The 23,971-nt window shown below is 44.6% G+C and overlaps 2 protein-coding genes and 1 long non-coding RNA gene across 4 annotated transcripts; all 3 read left to right on the top strand.

Annotated features, from left to right (window-relative positions):
• Positions 1 to 5,675: 5,675 nt before the first annotated feature.
• LOC130208514 (uncharacterized) lies at positions 5,676 to 7,569 on the top strand. 2 transcript variants are annotated; one of them, XR_008834435.1, is made up of 4 exons: positions 5,676 to 5,930; positions 6,606 to 6,632; positions 6,758 to 6,796; positions 6,893 to 7,569. It is a non-coding gene; the product is annotated as an uncharacterized LOC130208514 (long non-coding RNA). The 2 variants fall into 2 exon arrangements; XR_008834434.1 differs by lacking the exon at positions 5,676 to 5,930 and having other exon boundaries at positions 6,241 to 6,632.
• Positions 7,570 to 12,194: 4,625 nt separating this feature from the next.
• On the top strand, positions 12,195 to 13,261 carry LOC130208763 (uncharacterized protein C20orf85 homolog). Its single transcript, XM_056438071.1, has 4 exons — positions 12,195 to 12,256; positions 12,676 to 12,757; positions 12,876 to 12,971; positions 13,054 to 13,261. The coding sequence occupies exons 1-4, from the start codon at positions 12,198 to 12,200 to the stop codon at positions 13,207 to 13,209; spliced, it is 393 nt and encodes a 130-aa protein (XP_056294046.1). The 5' UTR covers positions 12,195 to 12,197; the 3' UTR covers positions 13,210 to 13,261.
• A 924-nt stretch (positions 13,262 to 14,185) lies between these two features.
• On the top strand, positions 14,186 to 23,510 carry chmp4ba (charged multivesicular body protein 4Ba). The gene is made up of 5 exons (XM_056438070.1): positions 14,186 to 14,498; positions 20,924 to 21,101; positions 21,228 to 21,342; positions 21,909 to 22,035; positions 22,157 to 23,510. The coding sequence occupies exons 1-5, from the start codon at positions 14,312 to 14,314 to the stop codon at positions 22,222 to 22,224; spliced, it is 675 nt and encodes a 224-aa protein (XP_056294045.1). The 5' UTR covers positions 14,186 to 14,311; the 3' UTR covers positions 22,225 to 23,510.
• Positions 23,511 to 23,971: the final 461 nt, after the last annotated feature.

Genomic DNA, 23,971 nt, shown 5'->3' with positions numbered 1-23,971 from the left:
GTCACCTCCACAAGTCACCTCCACACGTCACCTCCACTCGTCACCTCCACCCGTCACCTCCACCCGTCACCTCCACCCGTCACCTCCACTCGTCACCTCCACTCGTCACCTCCACCCGTCACCTCCACCCGTCACCTCCACTCGTCACCTCCACCCGTCAACTCCACTCGTCACCTCCACCGTCACCTCCGCCCGTCACCTCCACTCGTCACCTCCACCCACCTCCACTGCCACCTCCACCCGTCACCTCCACCCGTCACCTCCACCCGTCACCTCCACACGTCACCTCCACTCGTCACCTCCACCCGTCACCTCCACCCGTCACCTCCACCCGTCACCTCCACAAGTCACCTCCACACGTCACCTCCACTCGTCACCTCCACCCGTCACCTCCACCCGTCACCTCCACCCGTCACCTCCACCCGTCACCTCCACAAGTCACCTCCACACGTCACCTCCACACGTCACCTCCACCCGCCACCTCCACAAGTCACCTCCACACGTCACCTCCACTCGTCACCTCCACCCGTCACCTCCACCCGTCACCTCCACCCGTCACCTCCACAAGTCACCTCCACACGTCACCTCCACACGTCACCTCCACACGTCACCTCCACTCGTCACCTCCACCCGTCACCTCCACCCGTCACCTCCACTCGTCACCTCCACCCGTCACCTCCACCCGTCACCTCCACAGGTCACCTCCACCTGTCACCTCACCTCCACCCGCCACCTCCACAAGTCACCTCCACCCGTCAACTCCACTCGTCACCTCCACCGTCACCTCCACCCGTCCACCTCCACCCGTCACCTCCACAAGTCACCTCCACACGTCACCTCCACTCGTCACCTCCACCCGTCACCTCCACCCGTCACCTCCACTCGTCACCTCCACTCGTCACCTCCACTCGTCACCTCCACCCGTCACCTCCACCCGTCACCTCCACCCGTCACCTCCACCCGTCACCTCCACTCGTCACCTCCACCCGTCACCTCCACCCGTCACCTCCACCCGTCACCTCCACAAGTCACCTCCACACGTCACCTCCACACGTCACCTCCACACGTCACCTCCACCCGTCACCTCCACCCGTCACCTCCACCCGTCACCTCCACCCGTCACCTCCACCACGCCACCTCCACCCGCCACCTCCACCGTCACCTCCACCCGTCACCTCCACCCGCCACCTCCACCGTCACCTCCACACGTCACCTCCACTCGTCACCTCCACCCGTCACCTCCACCCGTCACCTCCACCCGTCACCTCCACTCGTCACCTCCACTCGTCACCTCCACCCGTCACCTCCACCGCCACCTCCACCTCCACCTCCACGTCACCTCCACCACCTCCACGTCACCTCCACCCGCCACCTCCACCAGTCACCTCCACCGTCACCTCCACTGCGTCACCTCCACCCGTCTCCTCCACCCGACACCTCCACCCGTCACCTCCACAAGTCACCTCCACACGCCACCTCCACTGCCACCTCCACCCGTCACCTCCACCCGTCACCTCCACCACCTCCACCCGTCACCTCCACCCGTCACCTCCACAAGTCACCTCCACACGTCACCTCCACTCGTCACCTCCACCCGTCACCTCCACTCGTCACCTCCACTCGTCACCTCCACCCGTCACCTCCACCCGTCACCTCCACCCGTCACCTCCACACGTCACCTCCACAAGTCACCTCCACACGTCACCTCCACTCGTCACCTCCACCCGTCACCTCCACCCGTCACCTCCACTCGTCACCTCCACAAGTCACCTCCACACGTCACCTCCACACGTCACCTCCACTCGTCACCTCCACCTGTCACCTCCACCCGTCACCTCCACCCGTCACCTCCACAAGTCACCTCCACACGTCACCTCCACTCGTCACCTCCACCCGTCACCTCCACCCGTCACCTCCACTCGTCACCTCCACCCGTCACCTCCACACGTCACCTCCACTCGTCACCTCCACCCGTCACCTCCACCTCCACCCGCCACCTCCACACCTCCACTGCCACCTCCACCCGTCACCTCCACCCGTCACCTCCACCCATCACCTCCACCTCCACCGTCACCTCCTCATGTAATTTTCTACTCTTCTTTTTCAAAATCAACGACTGCAGTCATATTGATATGTAACATTCCTGCAGCACTGAAAAGAAAGATGGAGGAACAGAAAACAACCAGGGGGGCCTCGAAGCCATGTCTGTATTTATATCATTATATTTATCTTTTTTTAAGTATATATTCAGTATAAATGCATATGAACAGTAAAAATAATAATTAGAAAAAGTGGAATTTCTTATTTGTTGAACAGGAAATTAAAGCTTGAATGATGACATGAAGCAAAGGTTTTCTTTTGATAAAATAAATGTAACATTTTCATTTAAATCTATTGTGATTGAGCCAATAGGTGAAATGTAAATGTTTGTGTTGTCCAGTAAAATATGAGCAGAATTTTCCTATTTTCCCCAAAACGGAAAACAATAGCATGAAGAGGCCGTTGTGTTGTGTTCAGGGTCACGTCTTGAACAGTTCTCAGTCATGTTGTGAAAACTCTGAGAAGCTCATGCAGGTTGGACGACCGTGTGTATATATATATATATATATATAATATATAATATATATATATGTTTATATACACATATATATATATATGTTTATATACATACTGTATATATATATGTATGTATATGTATATATGTTTATATATCATACATATATATATATATACTGTATATGTATGTTTATATACATACTGTATATATATATATAAACTAGTGCTGTGAAAAATAACGCGTTAACTCAGTTAATCCAATTACAGGTTTAACTAGTGTTTTTTTTTAAACGCATTTAACGCATGCGCAGAATGAGCTTCCAATCCGTCTGTTGTTGGTCGTCGGGACGAAAAAAAAGTCACTTGCAAAATGAGCTTCCAATCCACCACTTCAATCTGAACTCTGTCCGCTCTCATGCAGACGGTCTGTTCATCGGTAATGATCCTTCCGCAGGTTCACCTACGGAAACCTTGTTACGACTTTTACTTCCTGTAGATCAGGGTCTCAACACGTCGATCGCGACCTGCCAGTCGATCGCGGCGTAGTGTCGGTAGATCGCATGACATTAAAGAGATTGGCCCGCCCCCTGACATGTTCTCGTCTTTGTTCTTTTATAGACAGAGATGACATGCTGCTGTGGAGATACGATCAACAACAGACGTTTAGTTTAATAAAAGAACAAAGACGAGAACATGTCAGGGGGCGGGCCAATCTCTTTAATGTCATGCGATCTACCGACACTACGCCGCGATCGACTATGGAGGACTTAAAATGACAAGTATAAATAAATAAATAAATGAATGCATGAATAAATACAAGAATAAATAAATAAATGCTTAAATAAATGTATAAATGAATAAATAAATGTATAAATAAATAAATAAATGCTTAAATAAATGTATAAATAAATACAGGAATGAATAAATATAAGTTATAAATCAACAAGACATCTTTAAATAAATATATTTCTGCATTTCTGTATTTCTTCATTTATTTATTTCTCTATTTATGTGTCCACACGTATTTCTTCATTTATTTATGTGTGACATTTACGTGTCCGTATATTCAAATGAGCTGGGGCGGTCCGAACCTCTGTCTAAAGCATGATTGGTCACAGGAGTGTGATGCACCTGGTGGGTTGTGCTCTACTACTTCTGCCTGGCACATGACGCTGAAGTTGACTCGCTCAGCTCACCGTTAACAGAACTTAGCCTAGACAGCTTTTTGACTTCAGCCGTTTATCAATTCCAAGAACACTGAGTACAGACTTGTGTTCTTTTGGAGTCTGGTCTTGGGAGTCTGGTCTTGGGAGTCCAGACTCGAGGACGCAGGACGGTCTTTCTGGTCTTGTGACGTCACCACATCAACTGTTCTTGCGCATGAATTTACTCCAATTATTCACTGTAAAATACTTTACAGTGGAGTAGAATGTGTTGCGGAGTTCACTGTTGTTTGGCGAGGCTACTAATAAACGGTAATAACTATACAACGTCTCGTAGCTTCCTGACCCAGGGTCGCTACAATATGAAGTTATGAATCTTAACCCTCAGTCAAATTGACGTAACGTTATCTTTTAGGAAATAATAAACTCGTTGTGCTCTTTAGATCCTCCAAAACCTAATTATATCTCATGTTTAGCCGCTACAGGAGACGTCGGAGCCAGCGGAGCATTTCAAAAGTCCTGCCGAGATCAGGCTTCTCGGCGGCCACACAGCGCTGACCGCCGGAGCTCACTGGTCCATGAGCAGGACCTCAAATCTCCGTCGCATATCCTTATTAGGCTGAATCTCGATAAACCGACCACAGATTTGATGCTTAAACTACTAACTTCTCGGCTGAAAACATCCTTAAATTACATTCCGTGACTCAACAACAGTAGTATTTAGAATGTACAGACAAGAATGCATAATAAACGCTGTTCGTCTACAGATCCAAGTGCTAGGATCGATTGCTTCTGTCTTGCTCCTGACTTGACCAATCCTGTTCAACAATGAGGTTCGGACCGCCCAGCTCATTTGAATATACGGACACATAAATGTCACATAAATAAATGAAGAAATACGTGTGGACACATAAATAGAGATATAAATAAATGAAGAAATACAGAAATGTAGAAATACATTTATTTAATGATGTCCTGTTGAGTTATAACTTATATTTATTAATTTCTGTATTTATTTCTGTATTTATACATTTATTCTTGTATTTATTTATTTATTTCTACATTTATTTAAGCATTTATTTATTTATTCTTGTATTTATTCATGCATTCATTTATTTATTTATTTATACTTAAGTCATTTTGAGTCCTCCATATGTCTCTACGCGTTGCGTTAACACTAATGGTGTGTTCACACCGGACGCGTCAAAATTTTGACGCGCGTCGAGATTACATGTTAAGTCAATGCAAAGCTGCTGCGTAGCTGCGTATTTTCCAGCGAGCCAGACGCGTTTGAAGCAGCACGAACAGAGGGTTTGTCGCGGGGCGAACTCAGCGAACAGCGCGAACAGACGCAGCTCGTTGACGCGCGAGTTCAAATTTCCCAACTCTGGCAGCAAAGACGCGTGAGTCATAGTTGCGTCAGCCAATCAGCGTTGAGCAGCTCCGCTCGTCATCGTCCTGCCGGTCGAAAAAAATGGAGGAAAAGATTATTGTCGCTGTCTGTGGGCACCCCGAACTTTACGATACAACTCTTTATGCTTACCGAAACCGGAGCTATAAAGATAAAGCGTGGAACAAGGTCGAAGCCGTGGTACTACCTGGTAAATTTTGAATGTATGTATTTGCTTTTATTCTCGCTATTTGTTGTACTTTACTATCAACCAACCGCCGGCATATGTGTTTCATGGCAGAGGAGATCTGCCGCCGTAGGTGGAAAAGTCTCAGAGACACGTATCAAAGAGAGAAGAGAGAGAGAGCAGCGAGAAGCGCAGTGGGAGTGCAGCTCAGTCCACTAAAAAGTGGAAGTACGCTGCGGTCCTGTGGTTCCTCGACTCATTTATTACTCCGCCCCCGACGCGTCCGACGCGTCTGGTGTGAACACACTTTTTTCGACGCGCGTCAAGACTGCTGCGTCAGACGCGTAGAGAATTTTTTCGACGCGTCCGGTGTGAACGCACCATTATCGAGCTCGATGGTGTTTTGAGCCCTCACCGGCGCCTTCCAGGCAGCGGCTGCCTGGAAGGCGCCGGAAGGTGGTCCCGCCCCCCAAAACTCTGATCCAATCAATGCGCTACCCCCACTTGGAGCGGAGCGCATATTCAAATCCACTTTTTGGAGCGCATTGCATATTCAAACCCGCGCATTTGGAGCCAAACCCACTTGGAGCGCATTTGGAGCGCATTTAACCCACTTGGTTCAACAATTTCAAAGGTACGTAGCTATTTTTGGGGCGGCTAATGTTGTGGTAATGTTATTTCAACCTGCTAGCTAGCAGATAGATGATGCTAATCTTAGCTGTGGTAATGTCATTTCTACCTGCTAGCGAGCTAAATCTGGTTAAAACATTAGGTAACAAAGTAAGATTAATTACTGCAGATTAATCACTGTATTTGAGTGATTGTTAATGGTTAGTGGTTATCTTTCAAATGATGCCTGTGAGGCACTTGACGTTGAGACTGGTTGACTTCCAGGCTGCTTTGGAATAAGGATACCTCTGAGGCAGCCACCAGGTTTTGGATAACTCTGAGGCATCATAGGTAGTGTTGACTGCCAGGCTGCCTAGTCGTTGGTATACAGGTTAACTCACAGGCATCCAGTTGGTTTTAGATACCTGTAAGGCATCTAGACGGACATTAAGAGGGGCTGACTCCCAGGCTGCTTCCTAACACTGGTTAGCTCTCAGGCAGCCAATTAGCTTTGGATGCCTTTGAGGCACCTGATGTTGAGACTGGTTGACTGTAGACTGATATCCCTTAGTTAAATTGTCCTCATGCCTCCTCATACAGATAGGCCTATTGAATAAATCTGCCAGATTATTTTTAACATTGCATATGCCTAACATTATGTGATAATACTAATCACACTCATATTGCCTTTCTCTTTCAGTTCATGAAGAAATGGCGCCCAGGAAGGGTAAGGTTCAACCTAGACCTACTTTAATGACTAAAAAAAAGTCTCTTTCACACACTGACATTTAACAATGACTTCAATAATTCCCCAAAAAATACTTATTATTTCCTTGCAATGTCTTTATACAGTAGGACAGAAGCGGAAGGCCCTGCAGGTGTCAAAAGGTGGTAAGTTATTCTTTATCTTGCCATCTGGACTCAAGTACTACAACACTAGTTCATCTCCTCATATAGCAAATTTGGTTACTTCTTGTTACTTTATAGGACCATCTGCAAAGATCGCAATTTTCCACCAGTCACCACTGGTTGGTGGAGCCTCCGCCCCAGCCCCAACCCCATCTAGCCCTGCTGCTCCATCCACCCTTCCTGCCCCATCCGGCCCTGCTGCTCCACCATCCCCTACTGCCCCATCCCAGCCGGCATTTCAGAATGTCCACAGCCTTTTGAGGACATGCTCAGGGCATCGGAGCAAAAGGTGAAGTGCACAGCTAGGCATAGGTTTCTTCAAGACAGGTTTATATTTTTAGTGGTAGTGTGGTAGTAACAGTGCTGAGACCATCTGTGATGGGATCTGGGAAAACCAGTCACATGGTGAAATTTGACCTTTTGGAAGCTGACTTCAAGCTTGTTTCAAATATGTTTTCATTATTTGTCTGTTTCAAATGTTATGATTGCCCAAAGTCAGCTGATCAGTTAGATTTCATGGAATAGAATTTTGACAAAAACAACTTTAAAGAGAGGGGTTCTAAATAAACTGGCTGGTTGAATAAAGCACATTTTAACACATTCAATTTATGAAAAACAAGTAGATATGTTTAGGGATGATAGACATGTTATAGAATAATAATTGAATCAAAACCCAATTTCACCAAAATACTGAGTTTCGACCTACTAGTATTTTCACTCTAATCTCAAAAATGTCCCTTTTCACCATGTGACTGGTTTCCAGAGCCCATCACAGTTTTGGGTTATAGGAACATCTGTTGGGATGGCAGTAAAGACAGAAGGGCTATGTACAGACATTACATGTGTACAATACTGTACTGTATGTAAAGAAGATGAAATCCTAATATTGTTACGAATAATATTGTTGAAACATTGAAACCTTCTTTGAGTGTGACTCAGAAATTATTTTACAAAGATACCAGATAACGGTGGAGGAGATCAGGAGGAGGACTGCTCCACCTGATTGCAAACTATTCAAAGACAGACCACAACAAGCGGCAGATACAAACTGTCCATCACGACGGGCATTTAAGCGCAGGCGAAGACAGCGAACCCGAACTAGTCTTTCCCCAGTTTTCCGACCTGTCCCACACTGCCCCAATAAAATATTTAGATAATATTTATAGTGTATTAAATTCTGTTATCCTTAGTGCTTAGTAAACTAAGCTGTTTATGCAGTGAAATTTTGTTTTTACCATTTTACTGTGTGTATGAGGGTTGTATTTGGCCTTTATTTTCAATAAAGAATATGTCACACCCCATCAGTCATGTCTCTCCTCCATCATGTGTGTGTCCTCTGACGATACATTTAAAAAAAATAATTAATGTAAGTTGGGGTTTCATTAACTTGTAACACTCTACTGGAATAAACCCTTATGTGAAGCTGTAGAAATTAGTGTTGACATATTGTGTTACCATGACTATTTGCCTTAATCCACATGCCTAACATGTCGGATCTGTAATTTACACCATGCGATTTCAGGCCCAGCTAGCTAAATTATCAGACTAGTTAAATCAAGATGCCAAGTTCAATACACTTCCAATTCACGACATACACAGTGATGTAGAACATGAAGATATTTAATTAATGAACACAACAAACAACAAATTGCTAATTGTTAATATTTTCAATGTGTGTCAACACACTTTTAAAATATCCACCACCACCTCTACCATTCCTGGCCCCAAGGTGTGCGTGAGGAGGTCAATTGCCATTTGACCTCACCTGGTTGGCGAGGTGCTGGAGCTGTTGTCTGGAGGAAAAGATAAAAACATAAATTCAGGATAAATAATGTCTATTAAACCTGTCAGAGCCCAGATATAGGATGTGAATATTGCAAATTACTTGAACTCCGTGGCTCTCCTGTGGCCACAGTGGGGTCTGATGCCGCAGCATGGCCACTTTAAATTGATGCTCCTGGCAGCCAGAGCACCGACGAGGAGCACAGGTCCTTGGCTTCGCTTTAACAAAATGGGAAAGACATATCATGACACGAACACAGTATTAAATTCAGATTTGATGCACATACCAATGTGACAATGAAACACTTATTGACACTGGGGTGTAATAGTTTAGAGCTGGCTTTCTGAAGTTCTTTATTGATATAAAGTAGTCTTTAAAGTCTTTAAAGTAGTTCTTTATTGATATAAAGTAGTCAACACTACCTATGATGCCTCAGAGTTATCCAAAAACTGGTGGCTGCCTCAGAGGTATCCTTATTCCAAAGCAGCCTGGAAGTCAACCAGTCTCAACATCAAGTGCCTCACAGGCATCCAAAGCTAATTGGCTGCCTGAGAGCTAACCAGTGTTAGGAAGCAGCCTGGGAGTCAGCCCCTCTTAATGTCCGTCTAGATGCCTTACAGGTATCTAAAACCAACTGGATGCCTGTGAGTTAACCTGTATACCAACGACTAGGCAGCCTGGCAGTAAACACTACCTATGATGCCTCAGAGTTATCCAAAGACAGGTGGCTGCCTCAGAGGTATCCTTATTCCAAAGCAGCCTGGAAGTCAACCAGTCTCAACGTCAAGTGCCTCACAGGCATCATTTGAAAGATAACCACTAACCATTAACAATCACTCAAATACAGTGATTAATCTGCAGTAATTAATCTTACTTTGTTACCTAATGTTTTAACCAGATTTAGCTCGCTAGCAGGTAGAAATGACATTACCACAGCTAAGATTAGCATCATCTATCTGCTAGCTAGCAGGTTGAAATAACATTACCACAACATTAGCCGACCCAAAATAGCTACGCACTTTGAAATTGTTGAACCAAGTGGGTTAAATGCGCCCAAATGCGCTCCAAGTGGGTTTGGCTCCAAATGCTGGTTTGAATATGCAATGCGCCCAAAAGTGGATTTGAATATGCGCTCCGCTCCAAGTGGGGGTAGCGCATTGATTGGATCAGAGTTTTGGGGGGCGGGACCACCTTCCGGCGCCTTCCAGGCAGCCGCTGCCTGGAAGGCGCCGGTGAGGGCTCAAAACACCATCGAGCACTTATCGATCCCCGTCTGGCGCGCCACAGAGCTCCGTGCGCGCGCATCGGGACCGAGCAAAAAAAAAGTCACTTGTCAATCTGTCCACCTTTAGATTGTATCATGGTGGAGTTAATGGTTGACAAACAAGAGAAACATGTTCTGTTTAACCCTCCTGTTACCTTTACATTTACTAACATATTTTACCCTCGGGGTCAATTTGACCCCAGCAATTAAAACCTCCAGAAAATTATTAGAATTAATATTGTTTCCCAAGTTTAAGTGTGAGGTACTTTATGTTTGTTTGTTGACTACCTAAATAGCCCTTTAAATAAATAAAAAAGTTGATATTTCTGATATGTTTGACACAGTGAACAACCTCGGGTCATATTGACCCCAAAGAACACCGACATTAAACATTGAATGGGGTCAAATTGACCCGAAAGGTAACAGGAGGGTTAAACATTCTGTTTAGGATGAAGATTTATTAATGTTCCATATGGAAGAAAACTGCTAAATAACTGCTGAGTTGCAGCACCATTGTATAGAAGAATGTATAAATGTATATATCCGTCTTTTGTCATAAATCTCTATGTTCTCACAAAATATACCGAGAATATCGGGAATATGTGATTAATCATGATTAATCCACAAAAACCTGTGATTAACCCGATTAAAAATGTTAATCGTTTCACAGCCCTAATATAAACATATATATATGTTTATATACATACTGTATATATAAATATATATACATATATTTATATATATAAGCTATATACAGTATTTTAATAAGAATAATAATAATAATAAAAGGTCCACTCACCTTTCTGTGGAGCGTAAACATCTTTATTTTTAATTATGCTCGTATAAATATGTAAATGTTCATCAAAATATACAATAATTAACAAAATTATAACTCACTCACAACACTGGGAATGGAACATTAAAAATAATAAATAAATAATTATAAAAAAGATTGTCAGGTTCAGTAGTTCATGAACTGTGATGGTAGGAAACAGATTCTAAAGGTTTTAAAATCTCTAAAACTTTGTGTAAAAAAATGTATGTTAAGCTTGCTCCAATTTTATGTACATAAAAATAATTGTTCACTAACATCTTTGTTCTATAGCGCGAAGACTCCTGATGTCTTTGGTCAGGGCGCCACCTTGTGGCTCTTTCATGAACTGCAATCCAGTCCAGAGAGAAGACAGACTAAATAAAGTTAATAAAGAATTCAAAACCACCGGCTCTCTCTGAGCTGAGATGAAAATGTATATATATAAAAATAGAGAGAGAGAGATATATATACACTACCGTTCAAAAGTTTGGGGTCACTTAGAAATGTCTTTCTTTTTCAAAGAAAAGCACTGTTTTTTCAATAAAGATAACATTAATCAGAAATACCCTCTATACATTGTTAATGTGGTAAATGACTATTCTAGGTGGAAACGTCTGGTTTCTAATGAAATATCTCCAGAGGTGTATAGAGGCCCATTTCCATCAAATATCACTCCAGTGTTCTAATGGTACATTGTGTTTGATCATCGCCTTAGAAGACTAATGGATGATTAGAAAACCCTTGTGCAATTATGTTAGCACAGATGAAAACATTTATGCTGTACAATTGGCCTTCCTTTGAGCTTGAAGTTTGAAGAACAAAATTAATACTTCAAATATTAATCATTATTTCTAACCTTGTCAATGTCTTGACTACATTTTCTATGAAATGTTCAATTCATTTGATAAATAAAAGTGAGTTTTCATGGAAGACACGAAATTGTCTGGGTGACCCCAAACTTTTGAACGGTAGTGTATATATATATATATATATATATATATATATATATATATATATGTATATCTATTTTGAGAGAGATACATATATATATATATGTGTATATATGTATATATACACATATATACAGATATATGTATATATATATGTATATCTATATATGTATATCTCTATATAGAGAGAGAGATATATACATATATATATATATATATATGTATATATATTGTGTGTCTCACTGGCAGCTGAGATGTGCACTAGTTGAGTTTTTGGTGGTCTTGGAGACATTTTCAAACATGTCTGAAGCTCCCAAGGCGACGACCCCCCCCCCCCCCCCCAACATCCATCCCACCGTCGTCATGGTTACGCCCTCAAGCGCAAGGAGAGAGGTGATGTATATCTGACAGGGTGGGAGCTCCGTCTCCATGGCGACGGGTAAACAGGTCTGACAGTGTGACTTACACACAGGTGAAACACTAGCCGGCCAGAGACAGAGACTCCACACACACACACACACACACTCACACACACACACACACACTCACACACACTCACACACACTGGACAGATGGCGGATGCTCAGCGAACCTCCGAACCCGTCAACTTTGTGCACCAAGACGAAATCTGGTAAACCTTTTATCTTGATTTAAATAATACAAACTTCCTGTCTGCTGGTTGTGAATAACTAGTTTTATTGTTATTAATTTTATAATTATTAATATTATTTCACTCCTTGTTCCTTTCCTTGTCGTCTTTATCTTGATTGTGTTGGATATAAAATGTTCTTCAATAAATTAATAAATACTAACTTGTCGTACCGAGACGAGGTTCCTTTTATTAATGAGTTTTTGCGCTCGTCATTATAACGAGGAACATACATTATAAATTATAAAACAGAAAATATATAACATTAAATGTGTTGTAACATTCATTTTATTCGTTGTGCAGTCGTAACGTAACAATGTTATCACTATAATGTTACAAAGATTGTGAAAAGGGTCTTTTTACATGTGTGTGTGTGTGTGTGTGTGTGTGTGTGTTTGTAGGAAGGCACATTTAAAAGTTGAGAAGGAATCGGCCAAAGTCTGGCCCAACAAGTGGGGCTTCCTGACCGAGGTCTACATGGAGGTACACACACACGCACACACACACACACACACACACACACACACACACACACACACACACACACACACACACACACACACACTGCCCTCTAGGGTTGAACATGTTTGATGTGTTTCAGTGCGAGAGGGAAAGCGTGAAGCTGAAGGAGGTCAGAGCGAAGCCTCCACATCACCAGCCGGCAGCACGACCTCTGACCCCGGAGGAAAACATCCACGTACGTTATAATCTGTCTGTCTTTATATATATATAATATATATAGACATATATATAGACATATATATGTCTGTTTCCTTCAGCTCGGACCTCCTCCTCCAGTCCCTCAGACCTCCCAGGCTGTGATTGGTTGGCGTTCAGGCTACTCGCCTCTTCTGCTGGAGAAGTTTGCCCCGGTGCATCATGGGAGACGTAGTTTCATGAAGGAGCTGGGCTGGCCTTTCGGATCTTGTAGCTGAGTGGAAACCCCGGAGCTCTACAGCATTGAATAAAGACACTAATTAGATCAATCATGAGTTTATATACATATCTAATTATTTTTTTAAGCATTGCATGGTTGGAAGATCTGGAAATGTTCTTGACACAAACCTCCGGGGTCTGAAACTGAAGTACTTTAAACGTGCAGTCTCTCTACTTACCGCCCCCTCTGGTGGCCATACCAGGGGGCGGTAACTCTCTAAATGACGTGTCTCTTGACTCCCTCGGTAAACATTGTGAATGTGAGGTTTGAGATGGAGTTGGTTGTAACTGTTGTACAGAGACGGGAAATCAACTTTGTCATCGTGTAATATTATTATATTAATATAAATCAAATTTGACTCAAAACAGATGGAATAGATTAAATTAAATGTTACTTTATTCATCCCCAGGGGGAAATCTTTTTGATGCAGCAGCAACAACATTGTTTACAAATATAAAATTAAATTGAATTCAATTGCAGGGACCATTACATTCTAGAATTTAAATAATAAAGGAAAAGAAAATTAAATTAAAATGAAAGTGTAAAAATGAAAGTGTGTAAAGTCAAATTTGATTAATTAGGATCTGCAAGATCAATTTAATTTGTGATTATGGTCCATACTAAATATACTGAATTTAATATTAACACTAATTAATATGAAGAAGAAGAAGAAGGAACCAATTAGAAGAAGATAAGGAAGAAGAAGAAAGAAGAAAAGGAAGAAAAGAAAGAAGAAGGAAGAAATGGAAAAAGAAGATGATTGTGAACGTGTATATATATATATATATATTAAACACTGCCTTGTCATCTGTGAAATTCCCCTCAGAGTATGACGACGCTTCCCTCGCGCCAGTCACGTAACCGCTCTGACGTCATGACATCACGAGGCCCGTTTCTGGAAAAGACCGGAAGTAGAGACACACACAAAAAAACAACAACAGCGGAGCGGCAGAAGCCCTGCGGCTCGCGACGACGGTCGAGAGAGAGAGCGCGCGCGAGGTAGAGAGACGTAGCGAGGCAACAGGGCGGTTTCCCGGGTCCGTGTCCACAAAGTTACACACACGAGCGCGCGCGTCGTCGGTTTCCCGTTAAACACCGACATGTCGCTGTTCGGTAAGTTGTTCGGCGGCGGCGGGGGAAAGGGAGGGAAGGGGCCGACACCCCAGGAGGCCATCCAGAAACTCCGGGAGACAGAGGAGATGTTGGCCAAGAAACAGGATTTTTTGGAAAAGAAAATCGACACGGAGCTCGTGACGGCGAAGAAGAACGGCACGAAAAACAAACGAGGTGAGGAGAGACGCGAGCCCCCCATCTCACTCACACACACACGCGAAGTTTGTCGCTTGTGACGGGTTAATAAACCCGACACTTTAAGTTCGTGAGTTAGGCCGGAACCGGGAAGTAGGTGGCCGACGAACTGCCTGACTACAAGTCGGACAACACGGTCGCCTGACTCAAAAAAAAATGTTAAACCTTTTTTTATATATAGGTCTCTACCCCAGGGGGATTTAAATAATATAATCTATACGAAGGACACTGATGCTGTTGAATAAAACTTCTAGAAAGAAACAGTTTAAAGCATAAAGGAGCTAAAAAATAGTAGTTGTGAACCTAGAAACGTTGCTTCGTTGTTAAATTAACTCCAACGGGTTTCAAGTTCACTGACAACGAGCCCAAAATAGTTTTAAACCGTGGCCTACCACGTGCTTTTAATAACACGGTATATTTCATGTGTGAATAATATCACATGTTCATGATTTAATGTATACTACTCTACTCTACATGTGTGACACATAGATGGTTATTCTCATGTGTGTATTATTTTTATGTTCGATTTTAGTTTTTATAAAAAAGAAGCTTCTTAAAATCCACTAAAGACCTTCTAACCACCTGAATATGAACGTTTACTTCTCCATTCTGGGAGTGACACAAACAAAAATGGCAGGAAGCAAAAACTGCCTTCGAGGCTTTTATGTGTTTATGTGCCGTTATAAAATGTCAGAATGACGTCATCTTTGGTAATATTTCTTATCTTCTACCTGTGGAGGAAAAGTGAGTCACGGGGCGAGGCCCGGACGACTTGTTTTGTTCACAGCGCTCTTTAGAAGAGGAACGAGTCATTTACCAACTCTAGACAGTTATAATCAGGGTTCGTAGGGTCATGGAAAACCTGGAAAAGTCATGGAATTGTAAAATGGTCATTTCCAGTCCTGGAAAAAACGTAAATCATAAAAGTTTTGGAAAAGTCATGGAAATGTGTTATAATCACATGTTCATTCATGCGGAGTTTGAAATAATTAATGTGTTATTTAAAGAAAGACGCTCAAAATATAAGCCGGCGTACGCTCTCAATACGCACAATGTTCTAAATTGTTCATGTTTTACCGAGATTTCAGTTTGGTCATCGACATTTGGTTTAAAGTCCAGGAGATCCATTGGTCAGAATGTGTAAGAACCCTGTATAATTACATCAATAATCTTCTCGACCTTAACCGAACAATAGACGAGAACAATGCTCCACGGGGCAGGCTGGGTGTTCTTCTCCCTGGAAAGCGGCCTTCAGTCGGGTCTGATATGAGATACAAGGACCTGAAACACGTTGACCACCTTTAGTAAAAATACTAAAGGAACAACGCAGCATCCTGAGTGTCTCCGTCACATCCACGGATCGGCTGTGCGCCTGGTTTTGGTGCATTATGAACACATGCATCTGGTCCTCGCTGCCTGCATGTCTCATGGAAACACACGTATGTGCAGCGTATCTTCTCTATGAAGCTGAACAGCTGAACGAGCTGGCGGCGGTCGACTGAACCGGTCGGTTCAGTTTAACCGAAGCGACGCTTCATCCAGTGAGAGTCCCCGGGACAACCGGCTGGAGTCACCCCCCCCTTCCTCCGTTTGCATGACATTTAAATGTGCGCAAAAACACACGTTTGCAAACAGCCGGCTCCTGTGTGTGTGTGTGTAATTGCATAATCTATAATAATATTATTACCTTCGCATTGAAAATGCGGAAGGTTATGTTTTGATCGCCGTGTATTTATTTATTTGTATGCGTGTTACTCGCATAACTCAAAAAGTATTAAACCGAATCGCATGAAATTTGGTGGGATGATTGGTTATTATCCGGGGACCATTTGATTAGATTTTGGGATCGATCGGGTCAAAGGTCAAGGTCATGAAAAGGTCAAAATCTTCTTTTTACCAGAGCAAGGTCAATTTCTATCCAACTGGCAACTAGTGCCAACATGTTCATAATTCAATGCCCATTCTTGTGATATGTGAAGGTATGCGCTCTACCGAGTGCCCATTCTCGTTAACTATTTGTCAGGTTGGATTAAATCCAAGGTGCAAAAGTAGTTTTACCGTTATTCAGCTTTAATTTAAGCCTTTCAGGAGGAATACCCTGCATGATAATCCGGTTTCTAAGATGTCTTTGACCGAAGCAGCTGCAGTGACACACCTGTGTTGACACGCCGCCGCAAACACGCAGCCCTCTGAGCGCCGCCGGCTGTGAGAGGGAGGAGTCTTTCATTAACGCTCCGGCCTCCGACTCCGAAAGCTCGACTTCCAGCTTCATCCTGACGGGAAATGAAAGACGACACGCACAACTCATCAACGCCCTTTGACAAACGCGCCCCTCATGAGCGCGATGGCTCTCTCGGGTGTAACTTCTTGGCGTTTTACTTCTCGTCCTTCTTTTAATTTCGTGACGGCCTTAAGACGAGAACACGCCCCCTCCGAGCTGGAGGAAGTTAACGCGGTCGCGAAAACGACTGAAGAATCACATCGTGGCGAGAAAAATGGTTATTTAACAGAAGTTAACACAACGATGGTTTGTGTTTTACAAACTATCGTCTAAAATCCTTTTTTTCTGGTCAGAAAGCTGCCGGAGGAGTTCATGATGTGACCTGGAGGGATGCAGCTAATAGAAATGAAATGAGACCTCTTCAGGACAACAGAGACGACAGAGACGACAGAGACGACAGACGACAGAGACAACAGAGACGACAGACTATAGAGACAATAGAGACAACAGAGACAACAGAGACGACAGACAATAGAGACAACAGAGACGACAGACAACAGAGACGACAGAGACAACAGAGACGACAGAGACGATAGAGACGACAGAGACAATAGAGACGACAGAGACAATAGAGACGACAGAGACTATAGAGACAATAGAGACGACAGACAAGAGAGACGACAGAGAGACAATAGAGACGACAGACAATAGAGACAACAGAGACGACAGACAACAGAGACGACAGAGACAACAGAGACGACAGAGACGATAGAGACGATAGAGACGACAGAGACAATAGAGACGACAGAGACAATAGAGACGACAGAGACTATAGAGACAATAGAGACGACAGACAAGAGAGACAATAGAGACGACAGACAAGAGAGACGACAGAGACAATAGAGACGACAGACAATAGAGACAACAGAGATGACAGACGACAGACAATAGAGACGACAGAGACAATAGAGACAACAGATGACAGACAATAGAGACGACAGACAATAGAGACAACAGAGACGACAGAGACGACAGAGACGACAGACAATAGAGACAACAGAGACAATAGAGACAACAGAGACAACGGGGGTCAAAGTGACCTGAGCGTCAACACGGGGTCTGAAGCTGAGATAATCAGATCAGGATCTGCGTAAAGATGTTAGAGGTCCAGGAATATAATATAATCTGATGAAACTGGAGCTGTCAGCTGCTGTCTGGCTCCTGGTGGACGACGGCCGCTGCAGGTTGATTGAAGTGTGTGTGTGTGTGTGTGTGTGTGTGGGTGTGTAGGTGTGTGTTCCTGTATTCAAACCGTCCGTGAACAAGAGTTCTGGTCGGACTCGTGGTTTCCAGCTGTTCATCCGATTGTCATGGAGGCGACGGACCTGAAGTCAATGCTGCGCCTGACCTCAAGGTGGCTAGATGTCCTGAGTGGCTGGATGTCCTGAGGGTTCATGAGTTCATCTTCTCATCTTCACCCTCTTTCCTCATCTTCACCTTCCTCCCTCATCTTCACCCTCCTCTCTCATCTTCACCCTCCTCGTCTTCATCCTCCTCATCTTAACCTCCCTCATCTTCACCTTCCTCATCTTCACCCTCCTCCCTCATCTTCACCCTCCTCATCTTAACCTCCTTCATCTTCACCTTCCTCCCTCATCTTCCTCCTCCGCCCTCATCTTAACCTCCCTCATCTTCCTCCTCCGCCCTCATCTTCACCCTCCTCCTCCCTCATCTTCACCCTCCTCCCTCATCTTCACCTTCCTCTCTCATCTTCACCCTCCTCCTCCTCCCTCCACTCACATGACTCGTTCTTCGTCAGCTGAGAGGAATTCCCTTTCACGGTTCAGACAAAAGAGGCGAAGCTTCCCAGAGATGCCGAGAATGGGAAGTCAAATAAAAGTAGAGCAGTATCAATGAGTAGATGAGTAGATGAGTAGATGAGTGAATGAGTAGATGAGTGAATGAGTAGATGAGTGAATGAGTAGATGAGTAGATGAGTAGATGAGTAGATGAGTAGATGAGTAGATGAGTAGATGAGTAGATGAGTAGATGAGTAGATTAGTGGATGAGTAGATGAGTGAATGAGTAGATGAGTGAATGAGTAGATGAGTGAATGAGTAGATTAGTGGATGAGTAGATTAGTGGATGAGTAGATTAGTGGATGAGTAGATTAGTGGATGAGTAGATTAGTAAATGAGTGGATGAGTAAATGAGTGGATGAGTAGATGAGTGAATGAGTAGATGAGTGAATGAGTAGATGAGTAGATGAGTAGATGAGTAGATGAGTGAATGAGTAGATGAGTGGATGAGTGGATGAGTAGATGAGTGAATGAGTAGATTAGTAATGTAATTAGTGGATGAGTAGATTAGTGGATGAGTAGATGAGTGGATGAGTAGATGAGTGAATGAGTAGATGAGTGAATGAGTAGATGAGTGAATGAGTAGATGAGTGAATGAGTAGATGAGTGAATGAGTAGATTAGTGGATGAGTAGATTAGTGGATGAGTAGATTAGTGGATGAGTAGATTAGTGGATGAGTAGATTAGTGGATGAGTAGATTAGTGGATGAGTGGATGAGTAAATGAGTGGATGAGTAAATGAGTGAATGAGTAGATGAGTAGATGAGTAAATGAGTAGATGAGTAGATGAGTGGATGAGTAGATGAGTGAATGAGTAGATTAGTGGATGAGTAGATTAGTGGATGAGTAGATTAGTGGATGAGTAGATTAGTGGATGAGTAGATGAGTGAATGAGTAGATGAGTGAATGAGTAGATGAGTGAATGAGTAGATTAGTGGATGAGTAGATTAGTGGATGAGTAGATTAGTAAATGAGTGGATGAGTAAATGAGTGAATGAGTAGATGAGTGAATGAGTAGATGAGTGAATGAGTGGATGAGTAGATGAGTGGATGAGTAGATGAGTGAATGATGTAACGTTAGTCATTTAGTTTAATAGCAACTTCCAGGTAACTGTCATTAAATGATGAACTAGACGAGCGTTTGAGGAGCTGTGACCTCTGACCTGTCCAGGTGTCTCTGCCTTCGCCCTGTCAGCTGGGATCGGCTCCAGCGCCCCGCGGCCCTAGTGAGGAGAAGCGGTATTGTCAGAATAACTGTAAATTAGTTTTTCTTCCCAAGGCGACAGACGTACTTAACCAGCTGTCGTTAAAACCAGCGAGCGCTCGTCCTCCCAGTCGAGCCGGCAGGTGTTCCTCATTCCAGTGGAGCGTCATCCAGGTGAGGCTCAGGCGGGATTTAATCCGATTAGCAGCCGAGCTCAATGTGGGACAAAGGCTGTGTCTCTGCTCAGAGGAGCAGGACCACACACACACACACACACACACACACACACACACACACACACACACACACACACACACTTATATCACTAACTTGTAGGTGTGCGGAAAGAATGACGAGTCGAGTATTTCCTTTTGGCCGTGGCCGTTTATTTCTCTTCCCCACACGTGTATCTACCTCTACTTCCTGGTGCCCTTTAACCCGCCGCCGCTGTCACCAGGGCTCCGCCCCTTTCCTTAAAGGGCCCTCATGAATTTGTACTCTCCTGCAAACTCACCTTTTAGTGAAACGAGGCCGCCGGTCCGTTGTCATGGTGACGACTGAGGCCGCGTGTCCTTCCCTCCGATCGCGCGACTCGGCGACAGCTGGACGTTCGTCGTCGGTCCAAGAAAAATAAATCTCTGGTCCTAAACCGATCCTCGTAATAATAATAACGAGAACGGGCAGTCGGTAGAGCGCATACCTTCACATATCACACGATGGGGCATTGAATTATCAACGTGTTGGCATTAGTTGCCAATTGGATAGAAATTTACCGTGCTATGGTAAAAAGAATATGTTGACCTTTTCTTGACCTTTGACCCGATCGATCCCAAAATCTAATCAAATGCTCCCCGGATAATAACCAATCATCCCACCAAATTTCATGCGATTTGGTTTAATACTTTTTGAGTTATGCGAGTAACACGCATACAAATAAATAAATACACAGCGATCAAAACATAACCAACTGCATTTTCAATGCGAAGGTAATAATCTGCTTCCTGTCTCCACACGCGCCCAGCGGCGTGACGGTCACGTGACACGAGTCCTCGCCGCGCGGACGCAGCCTCTCTCTCTGACCGCCGTCTCTCTCTCTCTCTCTCGCCCTCCTCCCGCCCAGCGGCCCTTCAGGCCCTGAAGAGGAAAAAGCGCTACGAGAAGCAGCTGGCGCAGATCGACGGGACGCTGTCCACCATCGAGTTCCAGAGGGAGGCGCTGGAGAACGCCAACACCAACACGGAGGTGCTCAAGAACATGGGCTACGCCGCCAAGGCCATGAAGGCCGCCCACGAAAACATGTGAGAGGAACAATAAGACGCCCGCTCTCTGGGGTCCTTTTGGGCGACTTCTCTCCTCGCGGTCTCGCCTCTCGCGGTCCGTCGTTGGTTTTTAGCGCTCACATTTTCTCTCTCTCTCTCTCACAGGGACATCGACAAAGTGGACGACCTGATGGCGGACATCACGGAGCAACAGGAAGTCGCCCAAGAAATCTCGGACGTCATCTCGAGACCGATCGGTTTCGGAGACGAGTTCGACGAGGTGAGAGAGCGTGGGGGTCGTACGCGGCGCCGCGGTTCTACCCTGGCACTATCGGGGCCTTGGGGGGGGGGCGGGGCTGCAAGTTGAATGGCGTTTCAGAGGTCTGCCCGACCAGGAAGCGCCGTGCGTAAAGAGTCGTAATATGCCGTTGGAGGCGGAGCCAAGAACAACGTTCACATCACCTAAATGTGCTGAACTCGTGAGGGTGGAGCGAGCGTGTCCTTTAGCCCCGCCTCCCAACTGCTCGGTCTGGGCTTGCTGACTCGATAGTTTTATAACTCTCTAGTGCCTATTGATCTAAATGAGGGTTATGCTTTTTATTATTGGGTCTTAGGAAGTTGATTTAAGATAAAGTTACCTCTTGAAGTTGTAGTTACACGTTGTGGCCACTACAACGGATGTCCCGGGATGCGTTCAGTGTCTCTATAACTTCATCAGATGCAGCTACTGGTGTTAGAATGAAATGTAGAAAACTCTAAATTCAGATCAAAGACATTAGCCTCTAGTTAAAAAAAGTTCTTCTTCTGTGGTGTTACTTATGTGTGTGTGTGTGTGTGTGTGTTCAGGATGATCTCATGGCTGAGCTGGAGGAGCTGGAGCAGGAGGAGCTGGACAAAAACCTTCTGGAGATCCAAGGAGCGGAGGACGTGCCCCTCCCCAGCGTGCCGTCCACGTCACTCCCGTCTCGACCGGGTATGAAACGTTGCCCGAGCAAATAAAACTATAAATAACAATAAAACTATAAATAACTCCCACGCAGAAGCCACGACATCATAAGACGTCTCTAAGTGTTTTATTCATGTTGTTCCTTCAGCCAAGAAGAAGGAGGAGGAAGACGAGGACGACATGGCGGACCTCGAGGCCTGGGCGGCGGCTAACTGAGCTAGCTCGCCCCCCGCCCCCTCCCCCTTCCCCCGGCTAGCCAGCTGAGGCCCCGCCCCCTCTCTCCGGGCCGCCGCATCCGGAAACCGACAACCGGGACTCTGGGCCGCCGCCGCCGAGCTCGCTGCTAGCATGCTGCTCCGCCTCCGAGAAGCCCCACGCAATATCTGCCACGCCCCCTGAAGTACGCACTCGTAGGAAGGAGGAAACAAAAAGCCAGGCTCCTCCCCTCTCGATTCACGTCACGGTACGAAGGGCCGTGCACCCAAAGGTGCAGAGAGCAGCCGGAGAGGCCGAGGGGAACGGCTGCATGGAGGGTGTGTACTTCTAGGGGGGGGGGAACAGGACAAGGCTTCTTCTTCTTCTTCTTCTGGGAGGACCGTGAAGACGTCATGACTCAGCCCTTTTTTCTTCTGCCCCGTCTACGCTGAGATCTCAGCAGCGGCGAAAATAATCATAGAAATGACTCGCTGTCAAACTAAAACCTACTGATGACGGAAGAGGAGAGGATCTCTGACTCGAGGCGTTCCTCCACGACCAGAGGGGTGGATGAAAAGGGCTTTCTCATCACGTTTTTACTTGTATGACTTATTATTATTTCATCAAAATTACATTTACAACATTATGAAATATATTTTCTCTTGGCTTAATCCTTTCTTTTGTGAGCTGGGTACAAACTTTTGTAAAACGATGCATGCGTGATTATTTTTATTTTGTAAAACTGAAAATATATTTTTTTTGTCGAGAAATATCAAAATAATAAGAAATTAAAAATGAAAAAAACGAATCCAGAATTAAATAAATAATACATCTTCATCGTCTCTACTATTATTTATTTATTTTTCTGACTGAGGGAAGTCGATCCTCTTCGATACCGTAGCTCTGAGATTCCCCACCGTTTCTTTTTGTTTTTTGTTGTTGCGGGTTGTGAACTTCCAAAACGGCCACCAGAGGGCGCATCGCAAACGCCTCGTTCCTCAGTTACGAATTGCACGTACCTGACACCTCCAGCGCCTTGTCCGTCTGGTTGAACAGCGAAAATCCTCCGTTATATTCTAATAATCGTGTGTTTGACGCAGTGACCTCGTGTGAACATGGAGACCGTGAGCTGGATTATTATTTTATTCTCTCCATTTTGCTCGCCTGTCGTGCGGAACCGGCGTCAACTCGTGCTCTTCGCCTCGACGTCCTGTCCTGGTTTTGGGGGGGCCGGTCCGGAACATAACGGAAGAGGGGGTTGAGACTGTAAAAGACTGTAAATCTTTAAAATAAAAGAATTAAATGATGTGGAGGGATGAAAGTTGTGCTTATTTTATAGTTATTTTAGTTTTATAGTACACGCTGTTGAACATAAACTTGCATATGCAAATAGTTTTAGTTCCTGTTTACCTAGAACATCAAATATCTCTCAGTGCAACCGGTTCAACAAACTTTTTGCAACTTCTAAAACAAACAAACACGCAACATGTTTCTCCGTTAGCTTGATGCTAATGTCGAAAAACGTTGACGTCTAGAGCTCCAAAGAGGCCGTTTTGTATTAATCTACACTGAAGTCGTCCGTCACGCAGTTCAAAATCTCACTTAAAATATTAAGAGGTATTTTCCGCGGTCGTTGCCGCGGCGTGTGTTCGCCCATCCGTGCGCCGTTAGCTTCTAGCAGCGTCGCCATTTTGAGAACCGCTGAGTCAACAGTGATGTTCCTAATCTCATGAAGATGTAACGTTGGTGCTGATGACATATATATACA

The sequence above is a fragment of the Pseudoliparis swirei genome, chromosome 18, assembly GCF_029220125.1.
Source record: "Pseudoliparis swirei isolate HS2019 ecotype Mariana Trench chromosome 18, NWPU_hadal_v1, whole genome shotgun sequence".
In the NCBI taxonomy this organism is placed as follows: Eukaryota; Metazoa; Chordata; class Actinopteri; order Perciformes; family Liparidae; genus Pseudoliparis; species Pseudoliparis swirei.
This window is presented reverse-complemented; position numbering and strand designations above follow the sequence as displayed.